The 20599-nt window shown below is 34.8% G+C and overlaps 1 protein-coding gene across 1 annotated transcript in view; it reads right to left on the minus strand.

The window, feature by feature from the left end:
* LOC104605019 (rhodanese-like domain protein) overlaps positions 1–20599 on the minus strand; it is a 101010-nt gene that overhangs the window by 9291 nt on the left and 71120 nt on the right. Inside the window, exon 7 of the mRNA XM_010269609.2 lies at positions 13383–13515. Within this exon, the coding sequence (XP_010267911.1) occupies positions 13383–13515 (133 nt within the window). The remainder of the gene's footprint in view (positions 1–13382; positions 13516–20599) is intronic.

Genomic DNA, 20599 nt, shown 5'->3' on the forward strand with positions numbered 1-20599 from the left:
AGCCACATTATCCATTGCCTCCAATAAACAATGCAAGTAGTTGGTTCCATCCAATTTCATGAGGATAATTTGGAAACCTATGTTTTCTATGAAGTCAAAGAATTTATATATATATATATATATATATATATATATATATATGTATATATATATTAAAATTGGTTCGTCCATGTCAGCATGTCTCTCCTTTGAGAGAAACTATTTATCTATTTTTGCTATTTTTTTGCATTTTTCTTATTTTCTTTTGTTTTAAAAATATAAAACAGTAATCATTGCATATCTTGATTAGATTAATAAAACTGCACACTATTAAAGAGACCTTTGGGTTTTCCAAAGCCTCTTATTTTAATGCATGTCATTATTACATTTAAAAATGACATTTAAGAGAGAGAGACCTTTGGGTTTTCCAAGGCCTCTTATTTGAATGCATGTTAATATTACATTTGAGAGAGAGAGAGAGAGAGAATAATAAATATATAAATCAAATAACATAAATAGGTTGATGTTAAACAATCAAAAAATTATTAATTTAAAAATCCACTAAACTTTCACTAAAAGTAAATATTAACAAAACTTAGTAAATATTAAAAATGTGCTTCAATTCCACTTAAAAATCAACTTAATAAACGCTAAGAAAAATAAGAAATTTAAATATAAAAATATTGACAGTTTTAAACTTTTAATAATATTATTAAATAACTTATGAGTTCAGAGCTTTATTGTGCATAATGAACTCATTAAAAATGATAAAAATTAATGAAAATTTAAAATGCAAAACCCATTTTATTAACAGTATTTTATTGCAAAAATTACTGAATAATAATGAGAAAATACCAACACCTAATTAAAAATAAGAAATTTAAATATCAAAATATTAATTGATAGTTTTAATAATATTATTACATAACTTTGAACTAATGCAATTTTAATTAATTAATAATTTTTATGAGTTGAGACCTTTATTGTGCATAATGAACTTATTAAAAATGATAAAAATTAATGAAAATTTAAAATGTAGAACATGTTTAATTAGCATTATTTTATTGCAAAATTACTCATATGCAAAAGTTACTGCATAATAATGAAAAAATACCAACAATTAATTAAAATTTTGGAAAATTCTAAAAATCCTAAACATAATTAAAATACTAAAAATAATTAAAAATATTGAAAATTAACAATATTTTACATAAGGGTATTTACTAAAAATAATTAAAAAGTACAATTAGCTGTAGTTTTTATTAACTATGGTATTTATTTAGTTATTTAATTTATTTTTGCTGAAAGCAGATGCAAATTAATATTGTAGTGACTAATATGTAAAAAAAAAATGCTGAAAATACTGAAAATTATTGAAAAAAAATACTTGTATGAAAAAATTACTGAATAATAATGAAAAAACACCAAAAATTAATTAAAAATCTGAAAGTTCTGAAAAAACCTAAAGCTTAATTAAAGTACTAAAAATAAATAAAAAATTTTAACTAATTTTATTTTATTGCAAAAATACTGATAATAATGAAAAAATAATGCATTATAATTATTAATAGTAATATAATTAACAATAATTATAATTTAAGCAATAAATAGTAGAAAATTACATCTAATTACCAGAAAATTATATTTAATTAGTTTTAGCCAAGAAATTCGCAATATTTCTGAAAATATGATAATTTCTTAATAATTACAATATTTTAATAATTAATAAAAGGTAACAAATCATTTATAACTTAAGCAACTATTAGATCTATAAATTTGCAAGCTCAAGCAACTATTTTCTTTTGAGTTAGGTCTAGCCGGGATATGCACCATGCCCACACATTATCTGGGATATTCAGATTCGAAGTCTAATTGGGTATCAAACTTTTGGAGTCCAATGATGGCTTTAGCAGATAGGGCCCAAGCTAAATAACCCCTAATAAATTCAACTTGGAACCTATATGCATATATAGTACATATTATTATTTAATATTTAAATAACAAATTTTACATCAATATATATATAAATGTTATATATATTTTTATACTAGACTATAATTAAATAAAAATTTTAATTTGTAAAAAGCCATAGTTTTATAATTAACACGAGCCTCTTTGTCAACAGAAAATGTGCAAGCTCGAGCCTGAGCCTGGCCCGACCATTGGGCCTAAATCTTGAGCCTAAGCCCAGACTTATATAAAGCTCGAAGCTCGAGACCAAGCCTGAAGCCCGATCTGTACACAAAATGTCCTATTTTCAGCATACTTTTATAAACTAATCTATATATATATATATTAAAATTGGTCCGTCCATGTCAGCATGTCTCTATTTTTTGCATTTTTCTTATTTTCTTTTGTTTTAAAAATATAAAATAGTAATCATTGCTTATCTTGATTAGATTAATAAAGCTGCACACTATTAAAGAGACCTTTGGGTTTTCCAAAGACTCTTATTTTAATGCATACTATTGCATTTAAAAAAAAGACATTTAAGAGAGAGACCTTTGGGTTTTCCAATGCCTCTTATTTTAATGCATGTTATTATTACATTTAAGAGAGAGAGAGAATAATAATATAAATCAAATAATATAAATAGGTTGATGTTAAACAATCAAAAAATTATTAATTTAAACATACACTAAACTTTTAACTAAAAATAAATATTAAAAATGTGTTTCAATTCCACTTAAAAATCAAACTTAATAAACGCTAATAAAAATAAGAAATTTAAATATAAAATATTAATTGACAATTTTAATAGTATTTACTTCAAAAATTACTGAATAATAATGAAAAAATACCAACTAATTAAAAGTAAGAAATTTAAATATAAAATATTAATTGATAGTTTTAATAATATTACTAGATAACTTTGCACTAATGCATTTTTAATTAATTAATAATTTTTATGAGCTAAGACATTTATTGTGCATAATGAACTCATTAAAAATGATAAAAAATTAATGAAAATTTAAAATATAGAACATGTTTTATTAGCATTATTTTATTGCAAAATTACTCATGCAAAAATTACTGAATAATAATGAAAAATACGAACAGATAATTAAAAATTTGGAAAATTCTAAAAAGCATAAACATAAATAAAATACTAAAAATAACTAAAAGATATTGAAAATTAACAATATTTTATATGAATAAGGGTATTTACTAAAAATAATTAAAAAATACAATTAGCTGAAAATTAGCTGTAGTTTTTATTAACCATAGTATTTATTTAGTTATTTAATTTATTTTTACTGAAAGCAAATGCAAATTAATATTATTGTGACTAATATGTAAAAATAAATGCTGAAAATACTGAAAATTATTGAAAAAATACTCCTATGCAAAAATTACTGAATAATAATGAAAAAACACCAAAAATTAGTTAAAAATCCAAAAATTCTTAAAAAACCTAAAGCTTAATTAAAGTACTAAAAATAATTAAAAAAATTAATTAATTGTATTTTATTGCAAAAAGTACTGAATAAGAATGAAAAAATAATGCGTTTTAATTATTAATAGTAATATTATTAACAAAAAAATTATAATTTAAGCTATAAATAGTACAAAATTACATTTAATTACCAAAAAGTTATATTTAATTACCAAAAAATTATATTTATTGGTTTTAGCCAAGAAATTAGCAATATTTTCTAAAAACATGATAATTTCTAGAAATTACTGTATTTTAAATAAATACAGTAATTTAATAATTACAATATTTTAATAATTAATAAAAGGTAACAAACCATTTATAACTTAAGCAACTATTAGATCTATAAGTTTGCAAGTTCAAGCAACTATTTTCTTTTGAATTAGGTGTAGTCGGGATATGCACCACGCCCACACATTATCTGGGATATTCAGATTCGAAGTCTAATTGGGTATCAAACTTTTGGAGTCCAATGATGGCTTTAGCAAATAGGGCCCAAGCTAAATAACCCCTAATAAATTCAACTTGGAACCTATATGCATATATAGTAAATATTATTATTTAATATTTAAATAACAAATTATATATCAATATATATATATATATATATATAAATGTTATATATATTTTTATACTAGACTATAATTAAATAAAAATTTTAATTTGTAAAAAGCCATAGTTTTATAATTAACACGGGCCTCTTTGTCAACAGAAAATGTGCAAGCCCGAGCCTAAGCCTAGCCCAACCATCGGGCCTAGATCTTGAGCCCAAGCCCAGACCTTATATAAAGCTCAAAGCTCGAGCCGAGCCCGAAGTCCGATCTATACACAAAATGTCTTATTTTCAGTATACTTTTATAAACTAATATTATATTAATTTAGTAAAACTTAATAAACTAAATTATATTTCCTAATAGTAAATTGATATTTATTAATAATTTAAGAAGTATATTTATTAAATATAACATAAGTACTTTTTTATAAATGTAATAGTATTGGGTCGGGCTTATTTGAGAAAGCTCAAGCTCGAGCCTACGAACCTGAAATTTTGTCCAAGCCTGAAAGTTTAAACATATATGTAATACTATATATGTAATAGTATCGGGTCAGGTCAGGCTGGGCCATCGGGCTACCCGGTCCATGAATAGGTCTAATTGTATATATAAACAATTGCATTCAATTTTTTTTAATTGACTTCTCATAGCTTGGCCCAGTCCGCGGCCTGGCCCAAGGCTCAGCCCATGGAGCAGCCCGACCCACGGCACGGCATGGGCTAGTGCGGCCTCGGGTCGTGGGCCTTGCCGAACCGACCCCCCAAATTATCCTAGGGGAGAGAGGCACGACCTAGGACGCCCCGTGGGCTAGCACGACATTGTGTTGTCGTGTCGGCCCAACACGACCCAATTTACACCTCTACTTGAACCCGCCCAAAAATGAGGACGAGACGGGGAAATTCGAGGGCTCCCCATCCTTGATGAGGAGTGGGGTGCCTTGCCCCTAAACTTGCCCGACATTGGGGAGTGGTTGCCTTGCCCTAAACCCGCCTGACATTGGGGACGAGGCAGGAATGGAATAGAGTGTCTTGACTATGGGGCAGGGATAGGGATGGGGTGCCCCACCCTGAACCTACTCCGTTATCATTCCTATTAAATTGTTAATTATTAGTTAAATTTATAAAAATGTTAGCTTTTGTAATTATTTTTGTTTATTTAAAGTTAATCAAAATTTCATTTAAAAATAAATAAAAATAATAACAATTATTAAAATTACTAGAAATTATTAATAAAACTAAATTTTTAAAATTATTTATTCATATTAAATTAATAATAATTATTTTATGTAAATCAACATTAAATGAAAAATACAATTATTAAAATTTTAAATATTAATAATAACTTTGAATACTGATTATTAATAGTAAATAAAACTATTAAATCTTTCAGATTTCCCGTGCATCGTACGGGTCCCCACTAGTACTATAATATATCCTAATTGGAACCAACATTAGAACTCTTAGTAGAAACCATAATTGATAACAACCAAAAACCAATATTAACCATTAAAGAATCAACACAAAGAAACTACTTCCTTTGCACCAGAAATCTATGTATATAACATCCAAAAAATGTTCATGGAGAAAGATAGAACCCTAAGGAAATCAATAAGTCCACAAACCCCTCTCACATTCCTTTTTACTGTCACAACAAATATCAAACAACCAGTTACCTTTAGGACTGATGAAACTACCCAAAAATCAAAAATAGGGTGGGCAAGAAATATAGAGGAATTTTTTTCCTGAAAAAATAATACAGCTCAAAAATACTTAAACAATATATACTGTATCACACAATCAGTTTGAACAAGAGAGCACAACTAGTTTAGGGAGAAAACAGAAATCTATCGACCTCTCCCTAGAGAGTCAAAACATATATGAAATATAAGTATTTACAAAGAGGCCCTTGTGGGGTAAAGAAGAAAAAAAAAAGAATACTATGATAGTGTACAACAAGGATTATAGAACTAAGGTACAACATCAGGATTTTTCACTCTCCCTCAAATTGATGTGAGTGCATTAGCATCAGTTTTCCCATAAGAAATAGATGTTTGGATCTCGTCATGGCCTTTAGTGAAGATGTTAGCAATCCACAAATCTGAGGCCACGTGAGGAAGGGAGATAGAGCCAACAAGAAACAAGTCTTGAATAAAGTGGCAATCCACCTCAATGTGCTTTGTCTTTTCATGAAAGATAGGGTTAGAAGCAATCTTTATAGCACCGGTGTTGTCTGCATGCAAAGGGATAGGTATAGAGATAGGATGACCAAGGTCGGTAAGTAGGGATTTAATCCACACAGTTTCACTACACAACAACAATATTGCCCTGTATTCAACTTTTGTAAAGGACTTGAAGACAGTTTGTTGTTTATTGCATTTCAACAAGATAAGAGAATCACCCATGAAAACACACCACCCAATAGTGGAGCGACAAGTATCGGGACAGCCTACCCAATCAGGATCAGCATAGTCCCTCAAATGGATAGGAGAGGATGAGGAGAAGAATAATCCTTGTGATAAAGTGCCATGAACATAGTGGATAATCCAATGGATAGCAGTCAAATGGGATCGACAAGGAGCAGATACAAACTGACTAACCTGAACCGCATGAGGGATATTAGGGCGAGTCATAGTGAGATATATAAGAGTAGGGGTGCTCACAATTCAGTTAACTGAACCGTGGGTCTAATTTTGAAACCGAACCAGTATGACTAGTTTCTAGAAAACCGGTAACCGAAACCGAACCAAAGTCAATCGGTTTATAGGTACAGTTTGTCGGTTCTTAGTTTTTTAAATTTACAATATATATTATAAAAAATATATAAATATATAATAAAAAACTAGAAATATATAAAATATTATATTTTAAATAATAAATAATATATTATATATTATAAATATATATTTATATATAATACATATTTATTAATTTATAATATATAGAAAATATAAAATATATATAACATATACACATAAAATATATATTAATTTAAAAAACCGATACCTTTGGTTTTTTTTAAATTTAAAAAATACCAAACCAACTAATTCGGTTAACCAGATTTTCGGTTCGGTTTCAGTCAGTTTTTCTTGCTCACCCCTATATAAGACCCCACTAGTTGAGGATAATTTAACATTAAGCTCCAAGGGAGCACCAACCTGCTTGTTATTAGTAAGACCGACCAACTTGACAAGATCTAAAGCATATTTGTGTTGGCAAATGAAATATCGCCGATAATTTCTTTGGACTTCAAGTCCTAAGAAATAGGTGAGAGGACCCAAGTCCTTCATGTGAAAGGATCTATGAAGAAGAGACTTGAGGTCTTGAATTCCTTCTACATCATCTCGTCAACAACACGTCATCCACATATAAGAGGAGAATTGTAATACCTTGAGGCCTTTTCCAACATCTACAACATCTCTGAATTTCTTAAACCATGCCCGAGGAGCTTGCTTCAACCTATAGAGAGATTTCTTCAGGCAGTAGACAAGAGATGGATCATTGCAGTACCTAGGAGGGGAGGGGGTTTCATGTAAACCGTTTCCTTCAAATGTCCATGTAGAAAGGCATTTACCACATTTAATTGATAGATAGACCATTAGTGCACAGCAGAGAGGGCCAGAAGAACACGAACCGTAGTGATGGCCACGGGAGCAAATGTCTCTTTGTAATCAATGCCATACTCTTGTCTACAACCTTGAGCCATAAGGCGGGCTTTGTATCGATCCAAGGAGCCATCAGATTTCAACTTAATAGAATAAACCCACTTGCTCCCAATAAGAGAGTCATCAGAAGGAGCGGGAACAAGGTCCCAAGTGTCATTCTCATGCAAGGCCTGAATCTCTGCATCCATGGCATCTTTCTAGTGGGGACTGCTAATGGCCTGCTAGTAAGAACGAGGAATATCTGTCGAGACAAGACAACAGAAAAGGAACCATGGTTTGAAGGGAAACAATAGCGATCAGGGAGTTTAGAAACATAAGTAGAACATCGTAAAGGAACAGAGGTATCACTTACGGGATTAGCAGTGGCAAGTTGAGGATCTGGACCAGGAGGAAGGAGGGTTGTAGGCGTAGGTGCTTGATCACGAACTCGCTTGCAAGAGAATGCAAGAAGATCCCTTCACAACCATTGAAAATGGAGCATCCTGTGAATCAAAGTCATACTTTGTAGTTGGGACTATAGTACCCCACAAAGGCAAACATAACTGACTAGGCTGAGAGTTTAGAACGTTCCCAATAGGGAAGATGTATAAAACACAAGCATCCAAAGACATGAAGGTTGGAGAGATAGGGAGGAGAGCCAAACTGTTTCTAATGAGATAGCCAGAACAGATGAAGGTACACATTAATTAGATACACAACCATACTAGCTGCCTCCGCCCAAAATGAAGGTGGTACATGTGACTCTTGAAGAAGAGTTCTCACAACACTGAAAATGTGCTCATTATTTTGTTCAACTACACCATTTTCAAAAGGTGAGATAGCATATTCAGCCTTGTGAGGAAATGGCAAAATATGACTTACTCAAACAAGTAACACAAGATGTATCAAAAGTTTGCAAGGAGGGAACTTTACTTCTAATGAAACGGAGACAGACAAAAAATTAAGTTTTTTAGAGTTTGGTTGACCCAAACGTTTATGCCATAAATCCCAAATGTTATTTCTTTGACCGAAACCAAAATTCAATGAAGAAGAACTGAAATAAGTAGATGATTGTGCTGATTGAGATCCCTTGAATTCCAAGGCAAACAAGCAGCCCAGTCTATGCCCCTTCCCTTTCACCTTCCCAATGCACCGGTCCTGAATCAAACAACCATCAAAAGAAAATATTAGAATGTGATCTTCATCAACCAATTGACCAACTGAAACAAGGTTAGTAGTAAGTTTGGGAACAAAGAAGGTTTTGGTAAGGGAAAGAGAAGATGAGGGTGAGAGCTTCAAACACAAGTCATTATTCCCAATGATATTTAGTTTCTCAGCATTGGCAATAACAATGTGCTTATGATGGGTCTCCGAAGATTTATTTGAAGGTTCAGGGTAGGCTCCAATCATATGAATGGTAGCCCCATAATCATTTATCCAAACATGTGAATAAGAGGAACAATAACCAGAGAACACATTAGATAAGCCAATAGCAAAAAATGCAGATGAGATAGCAGAGGATACCAATTCTTGTATCTCTTCCCTGTTCATGGGAGCAAAGGATTCACCTTTGACACTGGGTGCATCAGTCGTCTGTCCTTCAGATACCTAGTAAGCCCATTGTTGATTCTTCTTCATACTACCTTTGGAGGGACAAACGGGACAATCTAGAATGATATGACCATTTTACTTATAGTATGTGCAAACATTCTTCTTCTTGTAGTGTGAAGCACTATGTCCAAAACATTTATATTCATAACATTGGGATTTAGACATATCCTTTCCACCAGATTTCTTACTCCCCTATGCAATAAAAACTATTTCATCCCTAGATTCATGTTGCTTCCCTTCCAAATTTGCATCAATCATAAGTCTCTCTTCTCTCAGCAACTCTCCCATCACAGAATCTATACCTAGCAATGTACCCCTACTCAGAATATTGGACCGAATAATCCCATATTCAGGTCTCAGTCTCATGAAGAAATGGTTCACCTTCCTCCTCTCAAAGTGCTTTTATATATACTTAACACACTACTGAATCAGATGGCCCAATGTGAAATAGTTCATATTCTGCCCATAAATTAAGAAAGCCTGCATAGTAATCCTGTATCTTTTTGTCTCCCTAGCAATAGGTAAATATTTCAAACTCAATTTGGTATTGTCTTGGCATATTGGAGTGATGATAGACCTTCTTCAAGTAAGAATATATATCATAGGCTGTTCGCTTTCTCCTCATAGGAATAGTAATGTGTAAGGTTTTAAATTTCGCAACGTATTGGCCGATACGGGCCGATACGTATCGTTTCGAAAGAGTTCCTATACACGGAACATGTCTAATAACAGGGTTCTGTATTTTTTCGTCTGTATCGGACCGATACGGGTCCGCATCGGCTTCGTATTGGGCCATTTCGAGTATGTGTCGGCCGATACAATTCGAAACGTGTCGATACATACCCAAAACGGGCCGATACGCATTATTTATCAGTCGAATTTAATTTCCCTCTTCTTTTTAAATTTAAATTTTATTTATCTCTTCTTTCTCATTAATATCAATTTTAATTAAGTCTTAAAGTTTGGGACGTCACTAAATGCTAATATAATTTAATTAAATGCTCATTTAAGTTACCTTTGATTACAACTTTTAATAATGTCATTAAATGTTATTTAAGTGAAATAACTTGTTAACAATCACAAACCAAATGTAACAAGTTTCGAACCCAAGTCATTTGCTTATAACAATAATTAATTAACCATTATGCCAACATTAATTACTTATTAGAAAGACGTCTTTTTATACTTAAGTAATCTTTCTTGCCTTGGTGGATGTTTCCTGACAAATGCTATAAATTTGATTATTAATATTTATATAATAATAAGATGAATACAAGTTATGTTGATTTATTAAAAATTAAGGTATATATTAACTTGTATACATAATAAATATTATCTAATTCTATATATAATAAATATTAACTAATAAATGATTTCAAAAAAATATTAACTAACAAATATTAGTATAAATACAAACATTTTAGTTCTATTATTTTTCAATGGTTACTAATTATATCCCGATACTTTATATAAATCATTAAAGAATGGTTTTTATGTTTAAATAAATTAGTTATACTCACATAAAACTCATTTTTTTATTATTGTTCATATTTTTAAGGATTTTCTAGTGTATACATGCATATCTTGATTTTTCGTCTGTATCTATACGTTTCCAAAGCGTATCTCGATAGTCTCTTAAAATTACCTTTCCGATACACCTTGCGTTTCCGATACTTTGAACCTTGGTAATGTGAGAAACAACAAAGCTGAGAATCCAGGAGATAATTTTCCCATTGACAAGTTTCCATTGGGAAAATGCCTTAGTATCTGATTCATCAGGTTTATTAACAGCCCCATTTAAGTATCCTTCGAGCCCTTTTCCTACAACAACAAAGTCAAAATGGAACTTCAACATGCTGTAGTTAGTCCCATCGAACTTCACCGGCATAATGTCCTCCTTTTCAGCCATTTCAATCAAGAAAAAAAAAACCATCTAAGAGTGATGTAACAGTCCTGGTAACTAATTTCAAGGATTGTTAATCTCTATATTTGATCCAAAGATTATGCAATTGCTGAAATCATTGTCCCAGCAATCAACCAAGAGAATCTCTCAGAAGAGACACTCTTGACAGCAATGCCAAAGCAAACCATACAGAGAAGTGGCAGAGAGATCAGGCCCAACTAGGGGTGGCAATTTTCCCCGTCCCCGACGGGTACCCGGGCTCCCCGACTCAACGAAGTCAGGTATGGGGGACACTTTGGCAGGGCCGTGGTCGGGGATGGGGCGACCCCTGAATCCCCGATCAGGTTCGGGGACGGGGATGGGGAATGCAATCCCCACCCTGACCCGCCCCCGATTAATATTATAATTATAAATTATATATCATATATAATATAATATTATATATTATATAATTATAATAATTTTTAATTTATTCGTAAAACAGTAAAACACTCAAAAACCCTTCGACTAAAGTTCTAAAAATTAACCGAGTTTTCGACAGAGAGAAGAGACTAGAGAGGCGATTCAACCAGTAAACCCTAGCTTTGTCTTCGTCACCAATTCACCGACCGCCATCGCTAACTGTCGCCATTGCCCACTCGCCCATCGGACATCGAACAGAGGAGAGGAAGAGATACTCGAGTCCCAAGTCTCGACAAAGGCCAGAGAACTAAGAGAAGAGATACTCAAAGAACAAAGATCTTCCTTCAACCTTCGGACTCTCTCTCATCGTCGACCTAAACTCTCGCAATGGTCCCCTCTCTCTCTCTCTCTCAGTTTCAGTCTTTCATACTCTCAGTCTTTCTCTCAACTTTTAAAATTAATGTCGTGATGAGAAAATAAAAAGAGAGAAGATGGGAAATCCAGGGATTTGGGTCTCCAATGGGGAATTCATCCCCGTCGGGGTCGGGGATGGAGGGGGGAATCCTTTCCCCGTCGGGGATCAGGGACGGGGATGGGGGGTGATTTGGGGGTCGGGGTCGGGGTCGGGGATGGGGAATGTAATTCCCACCCCAAACCCGCCCCATTGCCATTCCTAGGCCCAGCAGATATATATATATATATATATATATATATATATATATATATATATATAGTCGTTCACCTCAGTTATGCAACTCACAGAGATATACCAAGCTATGAAGGAATCAGAATCCTTCAAAAAAAGGATCCAACCTGATATTTTTGAGTGATAACAGTCAAAACCAGCAGAGTTTCAGGACTGTTGAACTGGAGAGAAGGAAAATACTCTCCAGAACTGAATCCAAAATACAACTGAGTGGTTTAAGGAGTGAGAATACCCTAGCGCAACTCTAAAATTAGGGTTCTCAGAAACAAACGATATAAGATTGAGCAGATAGGTCAGATTCACCAACCTGATATGCAGATTTCCAGAGACTGCCATCCAAGAGAGGAAAGATCAGAACTCCCTAAATACTTGTCCAATCATAATGAAATTTTCTGAGTAAGTAAACCCGGTCTGGGTGACATACCAGTTAAAGATTCACTTCGAACAGATGCTTTCCCAAGGAGTTCTATGAACTTTTCCCTTGCTGAAATCGCAGAACAGAGTAACCAGGATTAGTGTTGACTGAAACAGCCCTAGCTTCAGTCGATGAGTCCAGAAACTATCAAGGTTTGAGAGGTTAATGAGTGAGCATGGAGCAGAAACAGTCTATGGAGCAACCTGCTCTGATACAATGCCACACAATCAGTTCGAACAAGAGAGCACAACCGGTTTAGGGAGAAAATAGAAATCCATCGACCTCTCCCTAGAGAGTCAGAATATATATATATATATATAGAGAGAGAGAGAGAGGCCCTTGTGGGGTAAAGAAGAGTAAAAAGAAGGAAAGAATACTATGATAGTGTACAACAGGGACTATAGAACTAAGGTACAACATCAGGATTCCTCGCATACTGATCGAGAAACATGCCATGGATCAAACTTCCATATTTCATGAAGAACATAGTGAGTGGAATTGAGGACTAGATAAACTCAAAACTCATTTTTGTCAATTTCTTGGTAGAAACAAAAAAGAAAAACCCAAAATATCCAACCATAATCTCAAGAAAATGAGATTTAGACCAAAAAATCTCCATAAATTATGGGCAACGAACTGGTAAAAAATCTCTAAGATTCAAGGTAGTCACCTTGTACAGTTCTTGATGTCAAGTCAATGATATGACAAATCCAACTAGTATTTTAAGTATTCAAACCTGGCAACTGCCACACACCAAAACCAACATCCGACAATAAGTGCATCTGCATCTTGATGAATAATCATCATAAGGAGAACCACAGAGTAGGCATGATCCAATAATGTCTTTATCTGAGCTTCCAACAGAAATTCTGCGGCATACATGGAAGTTTGAGTAAGTACTTCAAACAATAAAAAGAAGTAAATAAGCTGCCATTCCAAAATAAGGATATAGATATTGGATAAAGTTAAACTAGTTCTTCATGCAGAACATAACAATACACAATTACTAAAACTAACCAAAAAAATGTAAACAAAAAATCAGCCCAGCCAGGTCAATACAGTTCAACCAACTAGCCCCAAAACTTGACCAAATGATGTTATTTATCAGTAAAATGTTAGAACCTCTATCAGATTTGCATAAAATACATGGTTGTCATTGCCATTGGCATTGGCAGAGCCATCAGCAATAACAGCAGCTTTATCTCAACTGAAGAGTTGGCTCTTGGATACATCAATACTATTTTGGTTTTTCCCCAAGGTTTACAATTTTGATTTCACTGAAATGTTGGTCCTTACGAGAAAGGAGAAACATCAAATGGACATCTAATTCTTTGGTTTCACGAAAATGTGCAAATTCTGTAAAAGTTTAGAGAACATTATATTATACTATACTAATCATTCTAAATTAAAACAACCAAGTAGGAATATAACTGAATATATACAATGATAATTTAATAATAATAGTATAGTGAATTGAGAAATGGAGACCAAGAGACACTTTGACATGATCTCTTTAATCGCCTTGGTTCAATAATTAATGATAAGGGAGAGATTAAGGATGTCACCTAGAGAATTAGACTGGGATGGATATGACCGAGGAGTGAATCAGGAATCCTATGCAATAGGAGAATAAACTTAAGCTAAAAGGAAAATTTGATAAAACAGTTATAAGGCCAACAATGACGATGACAGGAGGCCCACTTCTGAGTATTGTACATTGCTTGGGGGCAGTCTAGTCTACTAGAGTAAGAAACAGTGTCCTTTTGTCGTTGTTCATTCTAGTGCAGAAGCCAAATATAGAGGACATGGCTCATGGTGTGTCAAAGATTCTACAGGTTAGATCCCTTCTTGGTGAACTGGGAATTGACTATAAAACCCCATGATGCTGAATTTTGATAATCAGGCAGCCATCAATATTCGTCATTACCCAATTCAGCATGATAGGACAAAGTACATCGAAGTTGATAGACACTTTATACAGGAAAGAGTAGTCTTTGGGGAAGTTTGCCTTCCATTCATTGCTTCAAAAGAGCAGCTAGCAGACATTCACAAAAAGGGTTCCTAAATCCAAGTACACCATATTAACAAGTTGGGCATGATTAAAATCATCAAAAAAGAAGTTGGGCATGATTAACATCCATGCTCAGCTTGAGGGGGAGTGTTAAGAAGTTGATTATTCTTCTTATATACATGCTGACATGTCATAGTTTATATTTTTTATTATTATATTTATTTTGTACACACTCTAGGAGGTAGTAGGGCATTCTTCTAATTTTACACATCATATAAATAATAAAGAATAGGGCTGTTATACTGCCCAAGACAGATTCTCCCAACATTCTCTCTTCCTCCCTTTGTTCTTCCTCTACTATTCTCTTTTCTTCCTACTATTTTCTCTCTAGTTTTTCCTTTATTTTATTTTCTATGAAACTCTAGTCTGATCAAACTTTACAAGTATTTCCCAAGTGTCATTGATCTCCTCCTCGTTTTTCCCCACGGAAAGACATTGTTGGTATCCTGCCCGTTTTCTCTCCTTTCATCAAATATGATGCTTGCATGGGTAATAAGGTTCTTTTTTGCGAGGACACGTGGATTGGAGAATCTCCCCTTAAGGATAGATTCCCGAACATCTATTCCCTCTCTTTGAACAAATTTCAAGTTATTTCTTCTTTTCGTATCTCTGAGGATTCTTGGGATCTGGGACTAAGGAGAGGTTTGAGGGACTCAAAAGTGGGATTGGCAAATGAACTTTTTTCTCTTCTAAACTCAGTTTTTCTGGACAATTCTTGTCCTAATAGTAGAATTTGGACTGAAACCTCTTCAGGTTGTTCTTTCTTGTTCTTCCTTTTTCAATGCTCTAGTGCTCCCTTCTAACCTGGCCACCTCCTTTCCTATTAAAGAAGTCTAGAGTGCTCCGATACCTCCAAAGGAAAGGGCTTTTTGTTGGGAAGTGGTTCTCCAAAAAATTAATACCTTGGAAGTGCTTCAAAGAAAAAGACCAAATTGGTGCTTGTCCCCACATGTCTATAACCTTTGCTTGAAGAATGGTGAGACGATGAATCACCTATTAATTTCTTGTCCTTTTAGTGCTCTCACATGGGTGTTAGACAGTTTATGCCCTTGGCTCCAATCAGATTCATGTACATTTTGACATTTATTGAAATGAATAAAGTACATAATTGATTCGTGTTATCTATGGTGTGTTTCTGTGTAATACCCTTAAACTGGACACTTATGAGACTCGTGTTAGTTTAAATTCTTCATAGTCATTGGATAGAATTGGGGAGGTTTATCCTACCAAGGCTGACACTAATGTGCTGCCAAGTCGGTTGGGGTGGCCTGTCTCAGCTGCCAGGGTGAGACTTGAAGCACATGTAGTGTGAGTTTGCTTGAAACCCTGAACCGGACCATTTTCCAGTTATGCCCTGGACCTTGGAGACCTAACCCTTAGACTCGATTATGGTACTGCACTAAGTATTGGATTGGGCTGCCCTTGATATAGCAATCAGTGAGATCCTTAGCGGGGGTCAAAACCTGGGTATGTTAGGGTAGTCTGAGAATTCAGCTCCTTTGTCGAACAAAGTGAATGATCAGGGAATGCACTCTATATGATGGAAACCTAAACTGCCAGCAGTTGATTTCAAACTTGTTGAGATTTGTTTTGCAATATATATTTATATAGAAATATACATATATATTATGGCTTCACAAAATGTTTGCAAAATGTTTTAATTCCCAGGATCCATGTGAGTAGAGAGTGCAACACTGCACCTTGCAGCCAAGGGAGAGGTTCTCTCTTGTCATTATGGGCCGAGAGGTTAACTATAAGACCATTTAGGGTTTTTACCTAATGGGCTAATCTCACTTAAGTCCATAGTCCTTGGGCCTTCATAAGGTGGCTGGACCCAGGGACCATTTAGTGTAAATGTTGAGCCTACTAAGAAACCATACTGATGGACTCAAGGGTTCATTGTCCTTAGCAGTGAATTCGGCCAAGCCTTGTAACAGAGGCTAGGCTGAACCCATATGGCTTTTGTGGAGATCAATGCTAGGGTCCCACGCCATACAAAGAGAGCCAAGCTAGCCAGCAAATTAAAGGGGAAGTGAGCCTAATGACTTAATGGGCCTAAAGCCCAATTCAAACTGGCTTAATGAGATTAATAAGAGATGGATGTATTTGAGTTTAGATCTGCTTCTAAATCAGCAAGAGGATAAGATATGTCTTATCCTCTTAGGAGTTCTGATCCAAATAAAGATTTGGATCAAAGAACCCTCTCCTGATATGATTAGGAAGCTGATCCAAGAAGGATTATAAATAGAGGGAGAAATCCTTCTATTAAACACTTTTTGCAAATCCAGATCTTCTCTCTGTTCTTGCCGCCCTACCCAGTTCAATCTCCACATTCTTGGACTGATCAAGAAAGGTTCTTGATTCTGATTCTTGCTAGAAGGATCAGATCTGAAGTTGTGCTCACATCCCTGTGGGATCCTTGCTGAAGGATTGCAATTCTTGTTGAAGAATTTCTTTGTCGATCCTGCCTCACCCTAAGCTGTGTCATCTTCAGGGAAGTGGGATTTGGTACCCTCTTTGGGCGTGAACACCTATGTTAGGAGCTACTTGCGTGGATTCCGAATCAGGTATATCCCTCCCTTATTCTTGGTTTCAAATTTGGTCCAGTTTGTTTCAAGAACAAACCTTGAAAAATGTAGTTTTTCTAAATCCGGGAATAGAATTCCTAGAAGGGAAAAAGAAATTTTTGAAATTTCGCCCAGCCACCCTGCATTGTTCGGCCATCCATATGATGGCTCTCCCTTCCCTTCAATGGGATTGGTTCTCCTCTCTCTCTTTGACTGCAGGTGGAATCCCCCCTCGAGTGTAGTGGATTTATTTTGACCCTAACTTTTTCCAACAACCAAAGAAGAAAGAAAGGGTGATGTGGAGGACAACGAGGGCAGCTATCTTGTGGGTAGTATGGGAAAAGAGGAATAACAAGATTTTCCAAGGGATAGAAAAATAAGCTCCTGAACTTATAGAAGGGATCACTGTCAAGGCCATTCATTGGCTGAAAACTCTATAGAAGCAAGGATGTTCTATAGATGACTTGAATAGAGGTTGGAGTATTTTAGCAAGGTCTTTTGCTTCATCATCTACCATACAAGCAATTTGGTCCCCTCTGCAGTGTAATGTGAAACTAAACTTTGATGGTAACTCTGTTAGGAACCCTAGACCATCTAGACATGGGGGTGTGTTTAGAGATGCGGGAGGAAGAATCCTGGCTATGCATTTTGGTCCAATAGGACTGGGGGACTCGCTTAGAGCTGAAGTGATGGCCCTCCTCCAGGGGCTCAGATTGGCTAAGCAATTGGGTATTAAATAGCTAGAAGTGAAGGGAGACTCAAACTTAGTAGTAGGTTGGTTGCAAACAAATAGTTTGGGAACGTGGTCCCTTAAACAACCTATAAGGGAATTACTAAGCCTCACAAGGGAGTTGGGCACACATGTAAATTGGACTAGGAGATCAACAAATGCTTTAGCTGACAATCCAACAAAGCAAGGGGTGAATCAGGAGTCTTTGTTTTGGGTTGTGTTGTAATTTGAATTTATGATCAGCGGTCACCTTACACTAATTTGAATTTCTGTTTTTAAGCTAATGAAAGTTACTGTTTCCAATTAAAAAAAAAAAAATCCCCCTTCTCTTGGAGCTCCTATCATCAGGCTTGGTTTTTACTATAAATAGCAAATTGTGAATTTACGACAAATAGTAATTATGGAGATTTATATAGATAGTAAATTTGCAATTACTATCATTTTCATAAAATAGCAATCATGTGCCAACCTTAAATTCCCTGATTCTTGGAGAAAATTGCTTGATAGTAAGTTTGCAATTATTATTGCTTGGGGGCAACTACTTTCGTTTTCCTAAAATAGCAATCATGTATCATCTGCCCATTAATTACACTCCTTTAAGCTTATAATACATTTCTTTTTTATACGAATATTAAAATATTTTTCATTAGGCCCGGAAAGCCCAGAAGCCCAGCCTAGTCCCATGTAGGAACAGGCCTGGGCTTGTAATTTAGGCCCCATTGCTAGCCCAAGCCTAGGCTGAGGTCTATTGGTTGATAATTGATGAAGAAATTATTCATTCTTAATTGCCTAATTTTAAATAATAATTTGGAGAACTAATTGAAGGTTGGTTGGTCTCAAGAGAAGAGTATTGAAACTTTGCCAAAAAAAAAAAATCAAGAACTATAGAAAATTTTTGGGTAAATTACAAAGACCCCCTTGTACTATGGAATCAATGACAAAGTCCCCCCTATACTTTTTTTGCGACAAAGACCCCCCTGAACTTTAGCCGTTAGACAAAGACCCCCTTCCATTAATGTTCTGTCAATTAACTCGAAAAAATTTTCATCCAACTGTTTAAAGTTTTTTAAATGTCCAAACTACCCTCTTTATGTTATTCATTGTCTTCTCCATTGAAGTTAGGTGAAATGGCTACAATAAAAACAATGGTTTTGAAACATTCAAGGAATGTTACCGATTAGGGAATTCGATTCTATAGACAACATTATGAGACTATGTAGATTCCCAATTTCTTTTGGTATATTTCCTTGAAGATGATTTTCACCCATTACTAGCAGAGAAAGTTGAGTTGAGAGATTACCTATCGAGGAGGGAATAGGACCAGTGAGTTGGTTTGCAGCAACAGAAAAAACTTGTAGAAGGGTGGAATTTTGCAATGAGGTGATGAAATCCAATCCGTTTTCATCGTTGCTTACCAAACCATTGATCTCAAGATTCATAATTAAAAGATTTGGAAGATTCCAGAGCAGGGCTACCTGTCCTATGAATTGGTTGGATGAGAGATCAAGTCGTTTCAGGCTTGAAGCGTTGGAGAGAGATGTAGGGATTGGTCCTTGTAGCAAGTTACCACCCACAAACAAGGTACCTAGATTGGGTAAAGTAGAGAACAAATTGGATGGAAAATGACCTGAAAACCTGTTCTTGGCCAAGCTCATAATTCACTTGGAATGAATCCTTGTAGATTGTTTGAGAGAAAGATGAGGTTGTTAAGAGAGGAAAGGTTTCCAAAGGAAGAAGGGATTGAACCCGTAAGGTTATTCTTTACAAAAGTCAAATCTTGAAGGTTGGATAGCATACCTAATTCTGGTGGGATTGACCAGTAAAACTGATTATCAGACAAATCAAGAAGCCCAAGCTTAGAACAAAGGCTAAGCGAGGAGGGTATGGTTCCACAGATGACATAGGAAGCTAGAACGAGCGTCTCTAGCCGAAAGAGCTTGCCCAAGTCTGTTGGAAGGTAACCGCTGAAGCTATTGTTCTGCAAGTCGATTAGGCAGAGGAAAGAGAGATTGGTGATGAGAGGGGTGATTGTTCCGCCAAGAGTGAGATTCCCACCCTTGTAACTAGCCAATCTGGGTTCCCGAGGGCGAGACCAGTAACTCGTTGCTTGCTGGGACCAATAACTTGCTTTGACTCTCGGATTCAACATCATCATCATCATCATCTAATGTGCTTGAATCACTCTGCAAGATCAAATATCCATTTCCTAGGTTAAATAGGTTTTAAGAGAAAAAGGGCAAGAAAAAGAAAATAGAAAAGTTTACTGGGGTATTTTGGTGTTAACGCTTTCCGTCATCTAACTTAACGGCCAAGGGGGTATTTGTCTAACGGCTAAAGTTCAGGGGGGTCTTTGTCACAAAAAAAGTATAGGGGGGACTTTGTCACTGACCCCATAGTACAAGGGGGTCTTTGTAATTCACCCAAAATTTTTTGTTCAGCATATTGGTGGAATCTTCTATGGCACACCAAGGATTAAAGTATCAGTATCGGGTACTGTATGGGACAGTTTGGATACAGATTCACTTTGGAAATGCATGGATACGGATGAAAAATATGGAAATGCTTGGATACGTTAGGGGAATACA

Source organism: Nelumbo nucifera, chromosome 4 (assembly GCF_055504915.1).
Source record: "Nelumbo nucifera cultivar China Antique chromosome 4, China Antique-T2T, whole genome shotgun sequence".
NCBI classification, from domain to species: domain Eukaryota; kingdom Viridiplantae; phylum Streptophyta; class Magnoliopsida; order Proteales; family Nelumbonaceae; genus Nelumbo; species Nelumbo nucifera.